General features: G+C 46.0%; 1 protein-coding gene across 6 annotated transcripts in view; it reads right to left on the reverse strand.

Annotated features, from left to right (window-relative positions):
• Positions 1-687: 687 nt before the first annotated feature.
• Positions 688-22373, reverse strand: part of SLC51A (solute carrier family 51 subunit alpha) — a 91203-nt gene continuing 69517 nt past the window's right edge. For all 6 annotated transcript variants that reach the window (XM_056565487.1, XM_056565488.1, XM_056565490.1 and 3 more), the window contains 3 exons: positions 19999-20145; positions 17700-17805; positions 688-2544 (listed from right to left, as the gene is read on the reverse strand). In XM_056565487.1, the coding sequence (XP_056421462.1) occupies positions 2429-2544; positions 17700-17805; positions 19999-20145 (369 nt within the window). In that variant the 3' untranslated portion in view covers positions 688-2428. The remainder of the gene's footprint in view (positions 2545-17699; positions 17806-19998; positions 20146-22373) is intronic.

The following is a 22373-nucleotide window of genomic DNA, read 5'->3' on the forward strand; positions in this document are numbered from 1 at the left end:
GATCTATTTTTTTTTTTTAGCTCAGATTTCCATATGAATTCTCTAGCAACCACATATTCTCTTGTACAATTGTTATATATATATGGCTCAGGGTTATCATCATGAAAATGCTTTTCCATAATCATCAAAATGATAGCAGTCATTTTTGTTTATGATGATAGCATAGTTCCAGTATAAAAAAAAAAGTGTTGTCACAGCGTACATAGTACAGAGCTTTGTACATAGTATTTTCAGTGTGTCTTAAAGATAACATTTAAACTATTGTTGAAATCATATTTTTATTTTAAAGCGTACCTGTCAGATTCTAAAAAAAAAAAAAATGGATATGTTTCTCAGTAGCTAATCCTGACCATGTACATCTACATGTACATTTTTAGGCCTCTATCACCTATATTTATTATAAAAATACCTCTTTTCATTAGCTCACAGTGTTAGAAATACTCTCGGGATGGGGGCGTGTCCATCCCTTGTGGTGCCGGGAGGTGATTGGTGTGTCTGCTCATGCAGTCTTTTCCATGACTAATCTCTTGTCCATGACTCATGGACAAGGCTGATGCTGCTGCAGGCCTGGTTAGTGTCCCAGTAGGCATGGGGACACCTAGTGGTGGAATTTTCAGAAGTAATTTTCTTTATTAAATATTCAAAAACAAAAAAAAACACAATCATATTACACAAGGTCTTTATTTTTTGGATATGACAGTGCCCATTTAAACATATTTTTTAGGAATTTCTGGTGATTTTTTTTCTTATTTTTCCTCCTGCAGTTTTCACTCTGGCCCCAGTGATACAGATAAAACTTTTCAATAGTCTTTTCCTTATTGTTACATGCAGGTTACAAAACACAGGTCAATAGTATCATCCTCCAGTCTATACAGTGTTTCTGAAAAGCATATCTCTAAATGCTGTTAAAAGCAGCACAGCCAAGATGGCTATATATTGGTTATCTATATTTGGCCTTGGTAGTGTCTTTGGACATATAGGCCCTGATTTACTAAGAGTGGAGTGTAGGTTTCTTTGTGGGTTTTAATACCCTACAATTTTTTTTCCACGGTATTTACTAAGGTTTCCCTACATTTTTTACCTTTCCCTACATTTAGCTTTTTTTTTTACACATGCTCTGAACTACCGGGTTTTCCTCAGCTCAAATCCACCACATTTTCTGTGGAAACCTTAGTAAATATGTTGGGTTTTGTGAAAATGTCGGGAACACGGCCCTTTTTGGTGACCACGCCCCCTTTCCCCGACGGCCATGCTCCTTTTTCAGGTTTTCTTAGTGAAATGGAGAGTTAGTCCGTTTTTTTCCAATTCGGGCGCAGACAGAATTTCTGGCGCAATGCGCCAGAAACTGGCACGCAGCCCGACAAAACATGTCGGGTTTGCAATAGTAAATGAGGGCCATAGTATTTGCAGAGTAAATCTTAGCTGGGTTCACATGGCAGAAAATTTTGTGACATTTTTAACTTTACATGTGCTTTTTCAGCCATAATCAGAAAATAAGCAGTTGTGAAAACCGTGCAGCCATTTTCCCCCCAATTTCTAACAAAAAGCGTGTGTAAAATTCAATACGTGGGCAAATGTTATGCTGTGTGTACCCGGCCTAACACTGTAAACACTCCTATAAAAATTTGCTGTTAAAGGGGTACTTTGTGGAACTAAACCCATAGCCCATCCTTTCCCTCTCACCAACCTATGTATTTGTCTAAATATCATTAATTAGCTATATAGAGCAGTTTCCCTCTTTCAGCTGTCACTAACATGCAGGGAGTGAGAGAAATACATAATTCTCAAATCTACCTTTTCTTGGTGTAAACCCCTCACTGAGACCTAACCCCCACCCTTCAAGACAACACCACATGATGATTTCTGTCTGGTCTAGGGATCTGGCTTCACAGGCACACCTCCCCTTCCTGTGTGAAGTTTTCACTACACCCGCAGAGAAGCCCAGTGAAGATTGTGCTGCTCTTTTCCTGTGAAGATCTAATCACTGACTGCTGCCATTCAGAGCACAACATAATTTATTGCTGGAGGAAGGATATTATGAAAGAAAAGACCTGTACAGTGTGCAGTGTGAACATGGGCACAGATAGTGAAAGCAATTGGCAGGCAGCCATTACACGGAGCTGCACTAACTTCTGGGAGTTGTAGTCTGGGCTGCAAGCAAGGAAAAATAATATTTAGGAGATAATGGGCCAAAGGAGCTGCCAAAACCACATGGATAACAACAGGGGACACAAAACAGGTATTGCGGTGGCTTTGGGGCATTTTATTTTTCTTAACTTCCCTGGTGTAACCCTTTAAGTTATTCAACACTAAATGTAAGAGGATACAGTTAATGTTCATAAAGTCTTTGATATGGCATGATGATGATATACAGGTATGAATAAACTCACAGACTATAGTGGATTAAAACACTAACAATATTTCTTAATCACACAGCTTGTGTTTTTATCGTAAACCCTGTTTCTTCATCCTTCTTCCTATAGGCATTTCTAGCCAATATTGTCAATAAAAATGTCTCTATGATTAGTAGATGGTAGTGCATCACTGTAAAAAGACAAAAACATAAAATAAGCACTATGTTATTACAGATACATTAAATAGACACAAATGCATTAGACACTATGAGGTGATCTATCAAAACCTGTGCAGAGAAAAAGCTGACCACTTAGAAACCATAGCAACCAACCACATTGCTTCTTTAATTTGCAAAGGCCGTTTTAAAAAAAAAAATAGAGAAGCAATTTGGATTGGTTGCTATGAACAACTGGCCAACTTTACCACTGGACAGGTTTTTTTTTAAATATTTTTATTAAACAATTTTGTAATACAAAAGCAATAGCAATCATATACTGTGTAACTGAAAGGTATACAAAAATAAAAGAAAAAATACACTGCTCAAAAAAATAAAGCGAACATTTAAACAACACTAAGTCAATCACACTTCTGTGAAATCACACTGTCCACTCAGGAAGCAACACTGATTGACAATTAATTTCACATGGTGTTGTGCAAATGGAACAGACAACAGGTGGAAATTATAGGCAATTAGCAAGACACCCCACCAATAAAGGAGTGGTTCTGCAGGTGGTGACCCCAGACCACTTCTCAGTTCCTATGCTTGCTGGCTGATGTTTTGGTCACTTTTGAATTCTGGCAGTGCTTTCACTCTAGTGGTAGCATGAGACGGTGTCTACAACCCACACAAGTGGCTCAGGTAGTGCAGCTCGTCCAGGATGGCACTTCAATGTGAGCTGTGGCATGAAGGTTTGCTGTGTCTGTCAGCGTAGTGTCCAGGGCATGGAGGCGCTACCAGGAGACAGGCCAGTACATCATGAGACGTGGAGGAGGCCAGAGGAGGGCAACAACTCAGCAGCAAGACCGCTACCTCCGCCTTTGTGCAAGGAGGAGCACTGCCAGAGCCCTGCAAAATGACCTCCAGCAGGCCACAAATGTACATGTGTCCACTCAAACGGTCAGAAACAGACTCCATGAGGGTGGTATGAGGGCCCGACGTCCACAGGTGGGGGTTGGAGCTTACAGCCCAACACCGTGCAGGACATTTGGCATTTGCCAAACACCAAGATTGGCAAATTCGCCACTGGCGCCCTGTGCTCTTCACAGATTAAATCAGGTTCAAACTGAGCACATGTGATAGACATGACAGTCTGGAGACGCCGTGGAGAACGTTCTGCTGCCTACAACATCCTACAGCATGACCGGTTTTGGCAGAGGATCAGTAAGGGTGTGGGGTGGCATTTCCTTGGGGGGCCGCACAGCCGTCCGTGTGCTTGCCAGAGGTAGCCTGAATGCCATTAGGTACCGAGATGAGATCCACAGACCCCTTGTGAGATCATATGCTGGTGCGGTTGGCACTGGATTCCTCCTAATTCAAGACAGTGCAAGACCTCATGTGGCTGGCGTGTGTCAGCAGTTCCTGCAAGAGGAAGGCATTGATGCTATGGATTGTCCCGCCCGTTCCCCAGACCTGAATCAGATTGAGCACATCTGGGACATCATGTCTTGCTCCATCCACCAATGCCACATTGCACCACAGACTGTCCAAGAGTTGGCGGATGCTTTAGTCCAGGTCTGGGAGGACATCCCTCCGGAGACCTCATAAGAAGAATGCCCAGGCATTGTAGGAAGGTCATACGGGCACATGGAGGCCACACACACTACTGAGCCTCATTTTGACTTGTTTTAAGGACATTACATCAACGTTGGATCAGCCTGTAGTGGGGTTTTCCACTTTGATTTTGAGTATGACTCCATATCCAGGCCTCCATAGGTTGATATATTTGATTTCCATTGATAATTTTGGGGTGATTCTGTTGTCAGCACATTCAACTATGTAAAGTATTTCATACGATTAGTTCATTCATTCAGATCTAGGATGTGTTATCTTAGTGTTCCCTTTATATTTTTGAGCAGTGTACATAAGCACCAACAAAAAACAATAACAATAGAGTCCCATGCGAGAAGACAATAATCACAATAAAGGCCATCTCAGGAATCATATGCATTTTCTGAAGACACTGGCTGCCCATTATACATATCTCAAGACAATACCCTCCCCCTGTGCAAACCTCACACAGTTAAAGGGGTATTCCGCCCGTGGCATCTTATCCCCTATCCAAAGGATAGGGGATAAGATGTTAGATCACCGCGGTCCAGCTGCTGGGGACCCCGGGGATCGCCGCTGCGGCACCCCGCCATCATTACTGCACAGAGTGAGTTCGCTCTGTGCGTAATGACGGGCGATACAGGGGTCGGAGCAGCGTGACGTCATGGCTCCACCTCTCATGACATCACGGCCGATCCCCTTAATGCAAGTCTATGGCAGGGGGCGTGACGACCGCCACGCCCCCTTCCCATAGACTTGTATTGAAGGGGGGCGGGCTGTGACATCACGAGGGGCGGAGCCGTGATGTAACGATGCTCCGGCCTCTGTATTGCCCGTCATTACGTGCAGAGCGATCTCTGATAGCGGGGTGCTGCAGCAGCGATCCCCGGGGTCCCCAGCAGCGGGACCCCGGCGATCTGACATCTTATCCCCTATCCTTTGGATAGGGGATAAGATGTCTAGGGGCAGAATACCCCTTTAAGGCTGGGGAAAGGGGAGGAAAAAGAAAAGCCCCACCTCGACTCTCTGGTGATCTGAGAAAAAAACACAGTTGTGGGGAAATCAGAACAGTTAGTCATCGGGTAGTTTTAGGGCTCCCAGGGTTCCCTTCAGCGATTCGAGAGTATACCACATTGTATGTCTAAAAGGACGGACTATGGCAGCAATCCCCGGAGAGTCGTAGTGAGTCACAATAAAGGAATGCCACTTCTGTACCTGAATTGCAATGCCGTTCGGCATCCAGCCTGTCTACACCTAAGTAGACTTTCAACTGCGATATCAGCATTGTGATATCTGGTGTCTGGAGTCCAACAATTTAGTCAACCGGCATCTAAGCGCCACCAAAAGTACCACATGAATAAAACTGGAAACGGTCTCCTCCCTCCCTGGCTCCCCCTCCGGTGGGCACAAATGGGTGTGAATGGAAGAAGCACCTTCCAATGAACTCGGACATAGTCTCGCACCATCCGCCAGTAGTCAGCCGTGAAGGGACAGTCCCAAATCCAATTATACAAATTTGTCAGTGGGGAATTACACTTGAGGAAGCTAGTAATTCTATCTGGGAAAGAAGGTGAGTTAAAACTGTACAATGCAGCGTGAGACAGCTTAAGTTTTCCTCCATCTTTCATTAAGGACTTGTTTACATACTGCCCCCCAGCCCGCCAAGATAGTGGCATGTATATCAGTGTTACCTGTCCATCACTCCCAGGTTGAATAGAGTTTCCCGGGACTTAGTTTGAGGAGACGAGGACGGCAGGCTAGGTAAAGTGATGAAATAGAACCCCCCTGTTCCGGGCCTATGATATCATCTAAGGAATGAGAAGTAGCTTCATGTATGAGGTTCCAAAGTCTAGAGGAGCAAAAAGCATGTACCTGGTGTGCATGAAGTAGGTGCCACTGGGGAAGATTAAAAACGGCAATGATATCCCTAGGTGCTAACCACCTACGAGTGTCCCTATTCATAAGTGTTCCCAACGTGGTCACACCCCTTGCCTTCCACTGGCGTAACCAGGAGGAGGAACAACTCAGAGGGAATTCTGGGTGATCGCTAAGGGGCATGTGCATTGAAAGAAGCAAGGGAAGGCCAAAAACCTTCCGTACCACCTTCCAGGATATAATCGTGTCCCTGAGTAATATTGAACCTTTCACCTCTGTTGGTAATTTTGCTACGTGTGTAGCAGTGCAGAAGGAGACCATGGCGCAGCCAGTGCCCTCTCGATCCTCAGTTTAGAGAAATAGGTAGAACCATGGATCCAGCCCATTACATGGCGAAATAAACATGCCAAATTGTAGTCTCTGATATTTGGAAGTTGACTCCCCCCTCTGCCCTACATAGCATAAGCTTCTTTAAAACTATGCGTGGGCGTTTGCCCTGCCACAGGAAGCGTGTAAAGGCGGAATGTAGACGACAAACATTGTTTTGTTTCATGAGAAATGGAAGGGTTTGATGGGGATATAACAGGCAAGGGAAACTAAGCATCTTAATGAGATGGCATCGACCCAGAAAGGAGAGCGGAAGGTTCTCCCTTTTTTCAATTCCGAAGCGATTCGCCGGAAGAGGGGGACATAGTTGAGTGAGTAGAGCGTGTCAGTTGTGCGACCTATGTGAATGCCCAGGTATGTGATGGAGGAGGTGGATACCCTCACCTCCATATCCCCCACAGCAGACAGCCACCTAGGTGAGGCAGAACCCAAGGGCAGCAACACGCTCTTTGAAGCGTTGATCTTATATCTCGTAAATTTCCCCACCACAAGAAAAACTCAGTAATTTTGGGGACAGCACTCCTCGGATCGCTAATATAGAGAAGTATGTCATCTGCAAACATGGATAACTTAAGTTCCTATGAACCTACCATAATACCCCTATATAAATCCGATGTGATCAAGGAACGTGCCAACAGTTCAATTGCCAGGTCTAATAACAACGGTGACAAGGGACAGCCTTGGCGCGTACCTTTCAGTAGAGTGAAGGGAGGGGAAAAATACCCAGGGTATAGACTCTGGCTGTGAGACCATCATAGAGGATATAAAGGAGCTAAAGTGACCTGTTACCCCGAACTTGTTCAGCACCAGCCTCAACCAGTCCCACCGAACATTACCTAAGGCTTTTTCAGCATCAAGTGTGAGTAAGGCGGGGTGGAGCATCGGTTGAGACTGGTGTCGGACAGGGACTGGAAGGAGAGGCTTTCCAAGAACTGAGCCCCCTCCGCAGTGGAGGGCGTGGAATATAACTCAGTATAATAGGAGCTCAACACAGTACTGACCGAGCGAGGATCGCTCCGGATTAGACCCTGAGAGTCTTTCAATGTTAATACGTGAGCCGATGCGAAGGCACCTTTAGCCAGTCTGGCCAAAAAACGGCCAGACTTATTGCCATGTTTAAATAACTGTAGTTCAAAATTAGATCTATATATGCGTTCCCTTCTATCCAGCCAAAGTTCATAAGATGCCTTTGCTTTCTGCCAAAGGAGTTTATGGGTCGGAGTGGGGAAGTCAACAAAGCGGGAGTAGGCTGCTGCGAGGGTCGCGCTAACTGCCGCATGTCCCTCATGTGTTTTTCGTTTGAGGAAACTGTGGTACACCATGATTTTACCCCTAAGCACTGCATTCGCTGTTTCCTAATATAATATGGAGTCATCTGCGAGTGCTGCATTGTCGGTCTCAAATTCCAACCACCACCCCGCAGAAGGTCTATAAATGCCTCGTCCTTAGTCAAGTAGGACAGAAATCTCCATAGGTAATCAGACCCTCTAGGGCACGATGGCAAGAGTTCCAAGACAACTGGGGAATGATCCGAAAGAATTATGTCCTGAAAGTCCACTGTGCCCAAACGAGTACATAACAGGGAATTGACCAGAAAATAGTCAATACGTGTCCATGAGCCATGCGTGTGCGAGAAACGTGTGTACTCACGGCCCTCTGGGTGGAGATGACGCCAAGCATCCTGCAAACCTGTCTGAGATAAAAAGGTGGAGAACTTTGTCACTTGAACAAATGACCACTGGCGGTGTATAGGAGCCCTGTCGGTCCACAAGGGGGTCCACCGCCGAATTCAGGTCCCCTCCGAGGACCATGAGCGGTCCTGCCGATCGAGCTAAAGAGTCTGCTAAGGAAGCAAAAAAAAAAAAGAATGATAATCACCATTTTGGGCATAAACATTAAAACCAGCATATGTCTGTCCAGAATGTTCTAATTGAAGATGGGATTAGTGCCCCTCAGTGTCATGGTCATGGGAGAGTATGCGATGGGCGAAGGATTTGTGAATTAACGTCAGGACTCCAAATTTACCATCAACTGAAGGGGAGCCCAAAACCCAGGGTTGGCTAAAACTACAAAGGGGCGACAATTCCTAAATTTATTGCAGGATAATTGTTACGCCGAGCGCTTCGGGTCCCTGCTCCTCCCCGGAGCGCTCGCGGCGTTCTCCTCTCTGCAGCGCCCCGGTCAGACCCGCTGACCGGGAGCGCTGCACTGACACTGCCGGCGGGGATGCGATTCGCATAGCGGGACGCGCCCGCTCGTGGATTGCATCCCAATCGACTTACCTGTCCCGGTCCCCGGCTGTCACGTCATGGCGCGCGCGGCTCCGCTCTCTAGGGCGCGCACGCGCCAGCTCTCTAAGATTTAAAGGGCCAGTGCACCACTAATTGGTGCCTGGCCCAATCTGTGTAATTAGCTCCCACCTGCTCCACGCCTTTATAACCTCACTTCCCCTTCCCAGCATTGCCGGATCTTGTTGCCTTGTGCCTAGTGAAAGCGTTCCTGTGATTGCCTTACCAGTGTTTCCAGACCTTCTGCTGTTACCATTGACTACGAACCTTGCCGCCTGCCCTGACCTTCTGCTACGTCTGACTTCGCCTCTGTCTGGTCCTTCTGTCCCACGCCTTTCTCAGCAGTCTGCGAGGTTGAGCCGTTACCGGTGGATACGACCTGGTTGCCACCGTCGCAGCAAGACCATCCCGCTTTGCGGCGGGCTCTGGTGAATACCAGTAGCAACTTAAAACCGGTCCACCGGTACGGTCCACGCCCATCCCTCACTGACACAGAGGATCCACATCCAGCCTGCCGAATCCTAACAGTAGATCCGGCCATGGATCCCGCTGAGGTGCCGCTGCCTAGTCTCGCTGACCTATCCACGGTGGTCGCCCAGCAATCCCAACAGATCGCCCAACAAGGACAGCAGCTGTCGCAGTTGACCATCATGCTACAGCAACTTCTGCCACAGCAACCATCTCCTTCGCCAGCTCCTGCACCTCCTCCACAGCGAGTGGCCGCTCCTAGCCTCCGCTTGTCCCTGCCGGACAAATTTGATGGGGACTCTAAACTCTGCTGTGGTTTCCTGTGTCAATGTTCCCTACATTTGGAGATGTTGTCGGACCAATTTCCTACAGAACGGTCTAAGGTGGCTTTCGTAGTCTTCTGTCTGGAAAGGCCTTGTCATGGGCCACACCGCTCTGGGACCGCAATGATCCTGCCACAGCCACTGTCCAGTCCTTCTTCGCTGAAGTCCGTTGTGTCTTCGAGGAGCCAGCCCGGGCCTCCTCTGGCGAGTCTGCTTTGCTGAACCTAGTCCAAGGAAGTTCTTCTGTAGGTGAATACGCCATCCAGTTTCGTACCCTCGCCACTGAGCTAGCCTGGAACAATGAGGCCCTCTGCGCGACCTTCAAGAAAGGCTTATCCAGCAACATCAAAGATGTACTGGCCGCACGAGAAATTCCTGCAAACCTGTCTGAACTAATCCATTTGGCCACGCGCATCGACATGCGATTTTCTGAAAGACACCAGGAGCTCCGCCAGGAAAAGGACCTTGATCTCTGGGCACCTCTCTCCCGGAATCCTTTGCAATCTACCCCTGTGCCTCCCGCCGAGGAAGCTATGCAAGTGGATCGGTCTCGCCTGACCCATGAAGAGAGGTCTCGTCGCAAAGATAAAAATTTATGCCTGTACTGCGCTAGTACCGAACATTTCCTAGTGGACTGCCCTATTCGTCCTCCGCGTCTGGGAACCGCACACACCCAGCTCACGTGGGAGTGGGGTCTCTTGGTGTGAAGTCTGCTTCTCCATGTCCCACTGTGCCCGTGCGGATTTCTCCTTCTGCCAACTCCTCCTTCTCAGCTGTGGCTTTCTTGGACTCTGGTTCTGCCGGAAATTTTATTTTGGCCTCTTTTGTTAATAGGTTCAACATTCCAGTGACCCGTCTCGCCCAGCCGCTCTACATTTCTTCTGTCAACGGAGTTAAATTGGACTGCACGGTGCGTTACCGCACAGAACCCCTGCTTATGAGCATTGGACTGCATCACGAAAAAATAAAATTTTTTGTCCTGCCCAACTGCACCTCTGAAGTCCTCCTCGGTCTACCATTGCTTCAACGTCATTCTCCTACCCTTGACTGGACCACCGGGGAGATCAAGAAGTGGGGTTCTTCTTGTCACAAACGATGCCTCACATCTGCTCCCACTTGTCTAATTCCTGAGGTTCCACCCATACCGGTCCCTCCCAAGGCTTACCAGGATATTTTCGGCAAAAAGCAAGCTGAGATTTTGCCTCCTCATAGCCCCCTTCCTGGTAACACTCTGCCCTGTGACAAGCTTCACCCTCTGCCCCTCATTCCCACTTCTTCTGGATTGCCTGCCGTTGATGAAGTTACCCAGGATTTCGCTATCATCCGGAAGGAAACTCTAGAGTCGCTCCCAATTGCCTCGTCTCGTACGAAGGGACAAGTAGACAAAAAGAGGGGGAGACCTAAGGGGGGGGGTACTGTTACGCCGAGCGCTCCGGGTCCCTGCTCCTCCCCGGAGCGCTCGCTACGTTCTCCTCTCTGCAGCGCCCCGGTTAGACCCGCTGACCGGGAGCGCTGCACTGACACTGCCGGCGGGGATGCGATTCGCATAGCGGGACGCGCCCGCTCGTGAATCGCATCCCAATCGACTTACCTGTCCCGGTCCCCGGCTGTCACGTCCTGAAGCGCGGAGCTCCGCTCTCTAGGGCGCGCGCGCGCCAGCTCTCTAAGATTTAAAGGGCCAGTGCACCACTATTTGGTGCCTGGCCCAATCTGTGTAATTAGCTCCCACCTGCTCCACGCCTTTATAACCTCATTTCCCCTTCCCAGCATTGCCGGATCTTGTTGCCTTGTGCCTAGTGAAAGCGTTCCTGTGATTTCCTTACCAGTGTTTCCAGACCTTCTGCTGTTACCATTGACTACGAACCTTGCCTCCTGACCTTCTGCTACGTCTGACCTCGCCTCTGTCTAGTCCTTCTGTCCCACGCCTTTCTCAGCAGTAAGCGAGGTTGAGCCGTTACCGGTGGATACGACCTGGTTGCTATCGCCGCAGCAAGACCATCCCGCTTTGCGGCGGGCTCTGGTGAATACCAGTAGCAACTTAGAACCGGTCCACTGGTATGGTCCACGCCCATCCCTCGCTGACACAGAGGATCCACATCCAGCCTGCCGAATCCTAACAATAATTTTATGGGCCAGTTTGTGGAGGACCCAACAAGAAGTGATGCCTTGTTGGATCTGATCATTTCCAACAACGCAGAGCTGGTTGGTAATGTAACTGTGCGGGAAAACATTGGTAATAGCGACAACAATATAGTTACTTTTGACTTAAAATGTAGAAAACAAAGACAGGCGGGGAAGGCAAAAACATATAACTTTAAAAAGGCAAACTTCCCTGGGCTGAGAGCTGCACTACAGGACATAAACTAGGGGGAGGTGTTCTCAAATACTGATACAGAAGGTAAATGGGACATCTGTAAATCAACTGTAAAAAACTATACAGCTAAATATATACCAAAGGAGAACAAATATAAAGGATTAGAGAAGAAACTGTCATGAGAAAATAGAGTGAAGGAGGAAGCAGGAGACTAAAAACTGGCAGTGAAAGAGGGGAGGAAAAGGGTTGGCAGGCACCAGACGAAAGACATGGAGCATGGTCTCTCCAGGCATGAAAGGGGATGGCCATGGGGTACCCTACAGTGAAAAGCACACCAGAATGAGAAGGCACAGACTAAACAAACAGAAAAAAAGCAAAGACAAATAACAGAACAAAACGTAGGAGCCCAGAACAATGCAGCGCCCAGTGTGGAATATAGGCAGCCAAAGATTAGGTAGAAGACTTCACTTTCTTCAAACATGTGCAGAGACACGGGCCCCACCCCTGCACCCCCTTTGGGCATCAAAACTAGGATAGGGCAAGTCATAAACAGAGTGGAACCATACCCTCCCCAGGAGCCCTTAAGGGAAAAAAAAAACGACCTCGGCTCCTGCTGCTTATAGCAAAATACAATTTATAAAACAAGGTGCAGATAATGATCTAGGCCCCCATTAGGAGAAGGGGAGTCAGAGAAACAGACAAAACAGCAGTATGCAATACACATTTCCTGCCCTTCCTTGACTCTCCCGGCGAGTGTGTTCGATCTTCTCTGTGTCTGAGAGGTCTGGAAGTGGCATCAGGTCGCCTCCTCATTGATGGTGAGCGATATGGAGGGGATTGAGAAGGTCTCACCGAGGTTGCCAGAAGATCTGGAAGGGCTGCTTCCACTGCTGCTGGAGTTTTGTAAGAAGTAAAAGTCCAGTCTATACGGAAAACCTTTAGGGTAGGTATTGGAGCTGGAAGCGTCGTTTGGCCTTATAAAGTTCCGTGCAGACCTTACTGTAAGCCCGTCTGCGCTTGGCCACTTCAGTGGAAAAATCCTCGAAGATCAGTATCTTCTTATAGCAGAAGGTCAGTGGTGAAGTGCGCCTGCAAAAGGACTTCATCCAGCTTGTCGTTGTAATCAAACAGCTTAAAAATGACTTGCAACGGTCGGGCGTCTGGTCCAGCGTGTGATTGCGAGCGCTCTGACACCAACAGACCCAGTCTGTGAGCTCTTTCATCTCGACATTTGTGCATAAGTCCCAGAGCTTTTGGCGAGTCACTTTCACAAAAAGCCTGAAGATCCGACTGAGGAAAAGATTCATTAAATCCCACCAGGCGCAAGTTATTACAACGGGAGCAGTTTTCCAAGTCCTCAAGTTTTTTGCTTGACATAGCACAGATCTGTTTCGGTCTGTCTCAAACGGGTAGCCAGACCGCTGTTTTCATCTTCTAATGCAATGATTCTCTGTTCAGCCTCACCCAGTCTCCCAGACTGAGCGAGCAGGTCATTCTGGATAAGTCAGCATGGAACGCATCAAGTTCTCAATCATCTGCTGTTTGGTAGGAGTTATCAATTTGATCAAAGCTACTGCAAGGAACTGGAGGTCCATTGGGGTAGTTAAAGAGATTTCCGTAGCTGCCACTTGTGCTAGGTGTTGTGGAACTATTGGGATCTGTTTCAGAGCATCATCAGGGGAGAATAATAGCTGGCTCCCTGCAACTTCTATGGCTGCTGGCGGGTTTTGGGTGGCAGAAAGTGGGGCTTGAGCAGGTGCAGGCATAGAGGACACTGCAGCCTCTGAGGTGCCCTGGCGTGGGGTCCCCTTAGTCAGGAAGCAGTCCATATAGTATAGATGTACTCCCAGGGAGAGGAGGAAGCAGCTGGCTGTGGAGCAGGGAGAGGAGTAATAATGTAGGCAGTCAAGAAGGTTGTCTGCCCTTCTAATATAATATAGCTGTGGCAGGGAGGTGGGTTCGCTCCTTCTGCTGTTGTGTGTAGCGTGGCCTGAGGGGCAGGGGTCTGGGAAAAAAAGTGTGGGAACTCACCCAAGATTTCCACTCAAGGGCTGGTCCTGCAAAACTCCAGCTAATGGGAACAGTGTTCCTGATTTAGAAAAAGTGCAGGAACTCCGTACCCATGCGTTCCTGCAGGACTTGAGCCCTGCTGAGGGGTAAAGATGGCGGCGGCCCCTTACAGCTGTGGATGTCAAGAATAGTTTCCCCCTGCAGGACCTGGTGCCTGAGGGGGGGGGGGGGGTGAAAGAGCACAGATGGAAGAGAGAGGCCCCTCACTCACCTGTGGGCCATATGAAGCCTTTGGATGCTTATCTTCAGCAAAATTTCTATATGTTCAATTTTTTGTTCTCAGCATGTGGCTGATTTATTTTAGTTTGTGGAACAATATCACCTACTAAAAATAATTTAGTCACATTTTAGGCTATAGCAAGCATGTGACAAAAATTGTACTTACACAAGATTTTTTAAATCTTATAAGGTACCACTTGTGTGTCATTTGAAAGGCTATGTTCACACGGGCGAGTTTAAACCGTGGCAGGTTTTCCTTGGTGGGTTTTCTGCTGCAGACCCCATTGAAGTCAATGTTATGTGCTGTCACCATGGTGGCTTAAACATGCAGCAGTAAACACGCAGTGCATCCCACAGTGTACCGTAATAACAGAAAACGCAAACAGTGAAAAGATACTTTTTATACATGTGACTTACTATGCATCATCTGTATGCACCTGTTCATATTTGCATGTCATGTGCCCTTGATGGAACTTGTTTGAGCAACAAACAGTACAAACCAAATATTTTTCCATGAGGCCATTAATGTAAGCGTTATTTACTATAGGCCAGTAGAAATGGGTAAATAGTATGTTTGTTACACCTTAACGCATTGCAAATAAAGGGTTCTACTAAGATTAGCATAAAATGTGACAGACTTAAAGGGGTACTCCTCCCCTAGACATCTTATCCCCTATGCAAAGGCCAAGCTGTGGGACCCCACGTGATCTCTGTGCAGCACCTGACCTTGGTTTAGAATGCTGGGTGCAGGCAGTGGGGGTCGTGATGTCACGCCACGCCCCCTAAATGCAAGTCTATGGGAGGGGGCATGGGGGCCACCACACCCCCTCCGATAGACTTACATTGAGGGTGCATGGTGTGATGTCACGAGGGGGCATGGCCGTGACATCACGACCCCCACCGCCCGCTCCAAGCGTTCGGAACAAAATGTTCCGAATGCTGGGGCAGAGGAGTACCCCTTTAAGTAAATCCCAGTTGCCGTTCATTTTGCCAGATTTAGGGGTTTTGCCAGATTTTGTGGTTTACATCTGTTGTTTTACCCCTGTACATTTGTGAGATGTAACCTGTGTGGTTTCTGCTTATGTGCTCAGAAATGCTTTTGCCTTGATAAAGGGAGAACTCCCTTTATTGGTGTTCTCTTGCAAATACAAAATACTCTTATTCCAATAAAAAAGCTACGCCCCCTCCCACGGACTTGCAGGGAGGGGGTCTGCCCATGACATCACAACTAAATTCGGAACTAAATGTTTAAGGTTAGGTTTCCACACAAGTTTTTTTTCTGGCCACTGCAGTTTTTGAGCCAAAGTCAGTAGTGGATCCAGTAGGAAGGAGAAGTATAAGTCCTTCCTATATATTTCTCATTTGTTTTGAATACACTTCTGGCTTTGGCTGAAAAACTGCAGTGGCAGTTTTCCAAAAAGTGCCATAAAAAAACCTAGTCTAATACGGCTACTCTAAACTACTGCACAACTGAGTGTCAATACTTAGTACACTGCTCAAAAAAATAAAGGGAACACTAAGATAACACATCCTAGATCTGAATGAATGAACTAATCGTATGAAAAACTTTCGTCTTTACATCGATGAATGTGCTGACAACAAAATCACACAAAAATTATCAATGGAAATCAAATTTATCTACCCATGGAGGTCTGGATATGGAGTCACACTCAAAATCTAAATGGAAAACCACACTACAGGCTGGTCTAACTTTGATGTAATGTCCTTAAAACAAGTCAAAATGAGGTTCAGTAGTGTGTGTGGCCTCCACGTGCCCATATGACCTCCCTACAATGCCTAGGCATGCTCCTGATGAGGTGGCTCCTGGACAGTCTGTGGTGCAATGTGGCATTGGTGGATGGAACGAGACATGATGTCCCAGATGTGCTCAATCGGATTCAGGTCTGGGGATCGGTGGGACAGTCCATAGCATCAATGTCTTCCTCTTGCAGTAACTGCTGACACACTCCAGCCACATGAGGTCTAGTATCGTCTAGCATTAGGAGGAAACCAGGGCCAACCGCACCAGCATATGGTCTCACAAGGGGTCTGAGGATCTCATCTCGGTACCTAAAGGCAGTCAGACTACCTCTGGCAAGCACATGGAGGACTGTGCGGCCCACCAAAGAAATTCTACCCCACACCTTACTGACCCACCGCCAAACCTGTGGTGCTGGAGGATGTTGCAGGCAGCAGAACGTTCTCCACGGCCCCTCAAGACTCAGTGTGAACCTGCTTTAATCTGTGAAGAGCACAGGGTGCTGGAGGTCATTTTGCAGGGCTCTGGCAGTGCTCATCCTGCTCCTCCTTGCACAAAGACGGAGGTAGCGGTCCTGCTGCTGGGATGTTGCCCTCCTACGGCCTCCTCCATGTCTCCTGATGTACTGGCCTGTCTCCTGGTAGCGCCTCCATGCTCTGGACACTATGCTGACAGACACAGCAAACCTTCTTGCCAGAGCTCGCATTGATGTGCCACCTTGGAGGAGGTGCACTACCTGAGCCCCTTGTGTGGGTTGTAGATTCCGTCTGATGCTACCACTAGAGTGAAAGCACTGCCAGCATTCAAAAGTGACCAAAACATCAGCCAGGAAGCATAGGAACTGAGAAGTGGTCTGTGGTCACCACATGAAGAACCACTCCTTTATTGGGGGGTGTCTTGCTAATTGCCTATAATTTCCATCTGTTGTCTGTTCCATTTGCATAACAGCATGTGAAATTGATTGTCAATCAGTGTTGCTTCCTGAGTGGACAGTGTGATATCACAGAAGTGTTCTGGACATGGAGTTACAGTGTGTTGTTTAAGTGTTCCCTTTATTTTTTTGAGCAGTGTATATTCCTCCCATAGTGTTAGATTTTCAGATTAAAAATAAAATACAGTAAAATGTAAACTGCTATTAAAATAGGTTGTTACGCCGAGCGCTCCGGGTCCCCGCTCCTCCCCGGAGCGCTCGCAGCGTTCTCTCATTCGCAGCGCCCCGGTCAGACCTGCTGACCGGGTGCGCTGCGATATTACTCCAAGCCGGGATGCGATTCGCGATGCGGGACGCGCCCGCTCGCGATGCGCATCTCGGCTCCCGTACCTGACCCGTTCCCCGTCTGTGTTGTCCCGGTGCGCGGCCCCGCTCCTTAGGGCGCAGCAGGCCTAATCAGTATTCTCACCTGTGCACTCCCTACTTATACCTCACTTCCCCTGCACTCCCTCGCCGGATCTTGTTGCCATTGTGCCAGTGAAAGCGTTCCCTTGTGTGTTCCTAGCCTGTGTTCCAGACCTCCTGCCGTTGCCCCTGACTACGATCCTTGCTGCCTGCCCTGACCTTCTGCTACGTTCGACCTTGCTCTTGTCTACTCCCTTGTACCGCGCCTATCTTCAGCAGTCAGAGAGGTTGAGCCGTTGCTGGTGGATACGACCTGGTTGCTACCGCCGCTGCAAGACCATCCCGCTTTGCGGCGGGCTCTGGTGAATACCAGTAGCAACTTAGAACCGGTCCACCAGCATGGTCCACGCCATTCCCTCTCTGGCACAGAGGATCCACCTCCTGCCAGCCGAATCGTGACATAGGTGTAAATATACATATTTATTTATTTACTTTCTATCTAGAAATTTTATGTATACTTAAAATTAGGGTACTTACAGTGAGACCTAGCTTTAAATGCGTAAGGAGGCACACAAGGAAGAACTCCAGTGTTTCCCAGGATACTAAAGATAGAGGCCTGTAATGTAGTCAGGATAAGCAGCAGCTAACAAAAAAAAAAACAGTTTGGAATAGTTATGTAGTGTTATGTACCATGTATCATTTTTATGTGTTAAATGCAACATATTTGTGTATTGCTATGGACATTAGCTAGTAACAAAATATTATTTACTAGATATTGCAGAATGATCTAAAATCGCCAAACCAAGCCACAATACAGGGTGGGCCATTTATATGGATACACCATAATAAAATGGGAATGGTTGATGAATGGCCCCCAAGGTCTCCTAATCTGACCCCCTTAGACTTTTATCTTTGGGGTCATTTGAAGGAAATTGTGAAGATACGAGATGTGCAGCACCTGAAACTACAGATACTGGAAGCCTGTGCTAGCATTTCTCCTGCGTTGTTGCTATCAGTGTGTGAAGAGTGGGAGAAGAGGATTGCATTGACAATCCAACACAATGGGCAGCACATTGAACACATTTTATAAGTGGTCAGAAACTTGTAAATAACTCATGAAAGAATAAAGTTATGTTAAAACCAAGCACATCATTGTTTTTCTTGTGAAATTCCCAATAAGTTTGATGTCATATGACCCTCTTCCTATTGAAAAAAACTAAAGTTGGATTCAAAATGGCCGACTTCAAAATGGCCGCCATGGTCACCACCCATCTTGAAAAGTTTCCCCCCTCACATATACTAATGTGCCACAAACAGGAAGTTAATATCACCAACATTTCCCATTTTATTAAGGTGCATCCATATAAATGCCCCCCCCCCCCACCCTGTATAATGAATGCTAATGGTACCTATTAAATATCTTATCATTGTCCCAAGTTCCAATAAGTATGATTTCATACACTATAGCTATAAAATAACAGCTAATATATTTTCTGTTCCAAGGCCATATCTATGCTAAGAGGCTGATTCAGGACATATACTGTAAACAAGCAATGTTGTGTGGAACTGCGATATCCATACGTATCTGCTGGGCACGAGTCACATTAATTCTGTGCTGCCAGGAGATCATTGCAGACAGGCTACAGTATTATATACATGATAATATATGTATGATTCTTTATGTATCTTTATGGCTGTCCTGCTTATCTTCTGGACTATGAGCACAAGCCATGAACTGATACAGAACAAGGCCTTTTGTACATATATATTTTAACAGCATTTATTTGCCTAAAAAAAAAAAAAGAGTCAAATATGCAGTTTTTGTGACTTTTTCTCCCCACAATAGTATGTTTTTGTACATGCTTTTATTGCATTCATGTGATTCAAGGATTTCTATTGAGCAATGTAAAAAAAGCCACAAAAATGCTACAAAATGCACCACACATGTACACATGCATTTTTTAAAGGGGTATTCCGGGCAAAAACATTTTATCCCCTATCCATTTTATCCCTATCCTGCTGCTGAGACCCCCCGCGATCTCCCTGCAGCGCCCGCATTCTATGCGGGTGCTGAATCTCCGATTTCGGAAACCTCCGGTTTTCCGGGACTGGGGATGTGACGTCACGCCACGCCCCCTCCATTCATGTCTATGGGAGGGGGCGTGACGGCCGTCACGCTCCCTCCCATAGACATGAATGGAGGGGGCGTGGCGTGACGTCACGTCCCCAGTCCCGGAAACCCGGAGGTTTCCGAAACTAGAGACGCAGTCCCCGAATAGAATGCGGGTGCTGCAGGGAGATCGCGGGGGGTCTCAGCAGCAGGCCCCCCGCGATCAGACATCTTATCCCCTATCCTTTGGACAGGGGATAAAATGTTTTTGCCCGGAATACCCCTTTAAGCATAAAAACACTTAAAGAGATCTATGTGAGAACATTTCCACAAACTGGATGTGAAATGCAACACAGAAACACAGAAAAACACCATCGGGGAGATTTATCAAAACCTGTCCAGAGGAAAAGTTGCTGAGTTGCCCATAGCAACCAATCAGATCGCTTCTTTCATTTTGCAGAGGCCTTTTTAAAAATGAAAGAAGCGATCTGATTGGTTGCTATGGGCAACTCAGCAACTTTTCCTCTGGACAGGTTTTGATAAATCTCCTCGTGTGTTTAATTGCCCTAATGATTTTTACTTTAAATGCTTTTGTAACTGTATGCAGTCATAAAACATTTACATAAATGTGAGGTTTGTGAAATCTCCTTGAAATATCTGGTTACTGCTAACAGAGATATAGAGAAAATAAAAAAAATAAAAAAAAAACACAAACAGAAAGCTTACCTGAAAAACTGCAAATTTAGTTCCCATGTTGTATTCAGCCAAGTGTACTTTAGCCTCACGGAAAAGTATCCCAATTGGCCATAGGGCTATAATAGTACAAAAGCCAATAGCCACATTCATCCATAGTGCAACACTGGCCCCTGAAAGCTAAAATTTACAGAATATATTTAAAAAAAATCACTGGACAGACATAAGTGTTATCTAAGCATTCAGTTGTCTCCCAGGGAATGCAGGAGGTAATCCCCTTCTTTCAGTCATTAGCATGAAACATTTTCTGATGTTAAAGGGGTACTCCGGTGGAAGACAATATTTTAAAATCAACTGGTGCCAGAAAGTTAAACAGATTTGTAAATGACTTCTATTAAAAATCTTAATTCTTCCTGTACTTATGAGCTGCTGTATACTACAGAGAAAGTTGTATAGTTCTTTTCAGTCTGACCACAGTGCTCTCTGCTGACACCTCTGTCCATATTAGGAACTGTCCAGAGCAGGAGAGGTTTGCTATGGGGAATTGCTCCTGCTCTGGACAGTTCCTGACATGGACAGAGGTGTGAGCAAAGAGCACTGTGGTCAGACAGAAAATAAATTAAAAAAGAATATAACTTCCTCTTGAGAATACAGCAGCTGAAAAGTACTAAAAGGATTAAGATTTTTAAATTTACATTTACAAATCTGTTTAACTTTCTGGCACCAGTTGATTAAAAAAATTTTTTTTCCACCAGAGTGATATATTATAGATTAATGTATGCAGAATAACTTTTCAATGGCATGTTATTAAAAAATATTCTTCTTTCTATTAAATTTTCCACTTTGAAAAAATGACCACTAGGGGTCTCCCTACCAGTCCTTTTTTTTTTATAGATTTCAGACTCATGAACGAGTCCTAAATCTTAGACTGCAGCCGGGACAAAGACAAGCTCAACACTGCTCCCTGGCAGGGAGTTTGCCTGTGTCCCGGCTGCAGTCTAAGATTTAGGACTCGTTTATGAGTCTGAAATCTATAAAAAAAAAGGACTGGTAGGGAGACCCCTAGTGGTCATTTTTTTAAAGTGGAAAATTAAATAGAAAGAAGGATATTTTTTAATAACATGCTATTGGAAAGTTATTCTGCATACATTAATCTATAATATATCAAAAGTTTTTTTGATGAAAGGTACCCTTTAAGGCCACATACAGGCTTTGCCAAATAAACCATACAACTATTACAAACCAGGGATACATCTTTCTGATGTTCTGGGTGCAATTGTATCCAGTGTAGGTAATACTCTGTGAGCTAAACAGAATGGAACACAGAATGAGACGTTGCAGCAATCTACCAAAATACTTCTGATGCTGCTGTATCTAGCATACAGAAAGGCTATTGCCACACTGCAGTCTAATGCAGCGGTCTTCAAACTGTGGCCCTCCAGATGTTTCAAAACTACAACTCCCAGCATTCCCGGGCAGCCAACGGCTGTCCGGGCATGCTAAGAATTGTAGTTTTGTAACATCTGGAGGGCCACAGTTTGAAGACCACTGGTCTAATGTATACCTATAACAAATACCACCTGGCAACTGTCATACATAGGGGCCCATGTATAAAAAGTATACTGTCAGTATAACCATATACATTATTTTTACATGATTTCGCTCAATGGAAAAGTGTGGATGTCTGTGCCTTTCCACCCAGCAAACTTGGACAGATACAACCTGAATGGAGGCCAAAATGACACACTTTACTGAGCTCTACGGATCCATTTAAAGAGGACCTGTGACCAACCCCCCCTAAAAAATGAGATTGCATTAACATTAAATAATTTAGGGTGCCCTGATCGCACACCTTTTTTTTTTTTTACAGTTTCTTGCTATGTCCTTTTTCCCACAATATCTAAGTTTATCTGACAATTCAGGGAATCAGTCAGATGGGCATGAACTAATTTTAACAATGAGAGTGAATATGAGATAATGGCGGGATTATACAGTCAGGGGGTTTGTATTAGATATACACTGTATTAGATATACACACCCTTCAATGTAAAACATTCATATTCCCTGACTGTATAATCCTGCCCATCACATTATTAAAATTAAAGGGATATTCCAGGAAAAAATCAAGCCTAAAGCTGTTTTCACATTCTGTTAAGTGGCATCTCTGTAATTTAATCGCCAGGATAGGTCCATATGCATTAAGGAGAACCTGTGGCCAACCCCCAAAATGTCAACAAAAGGGTTAGGTTTTCAGTTTTTTTATAGGCCCTCCTGTTCCTGAGATATGAGGGTTTATAATCTTTATGATAATTGAGTTAATCAGTCAGATGGGTGGCAAGTTAAAGGGGTATTCCAGGAAAAAAACTTTTATATATATATATATATATATATATATATATATATATATA

Source organism: Hyla sarda, chromosome 3 (assembly GCF_029499605.1).
Source record: "Hyla sarda isolate aHylSar1 chromosome 3, aHylSar1.hap1, whole genome shotgun sequence".
Taxonomy (NCBI): Eukaryota; Metazoa; Chordata; class Amphibia; order Anura; family Hylidae; genus Hyla; species Hyla sarda.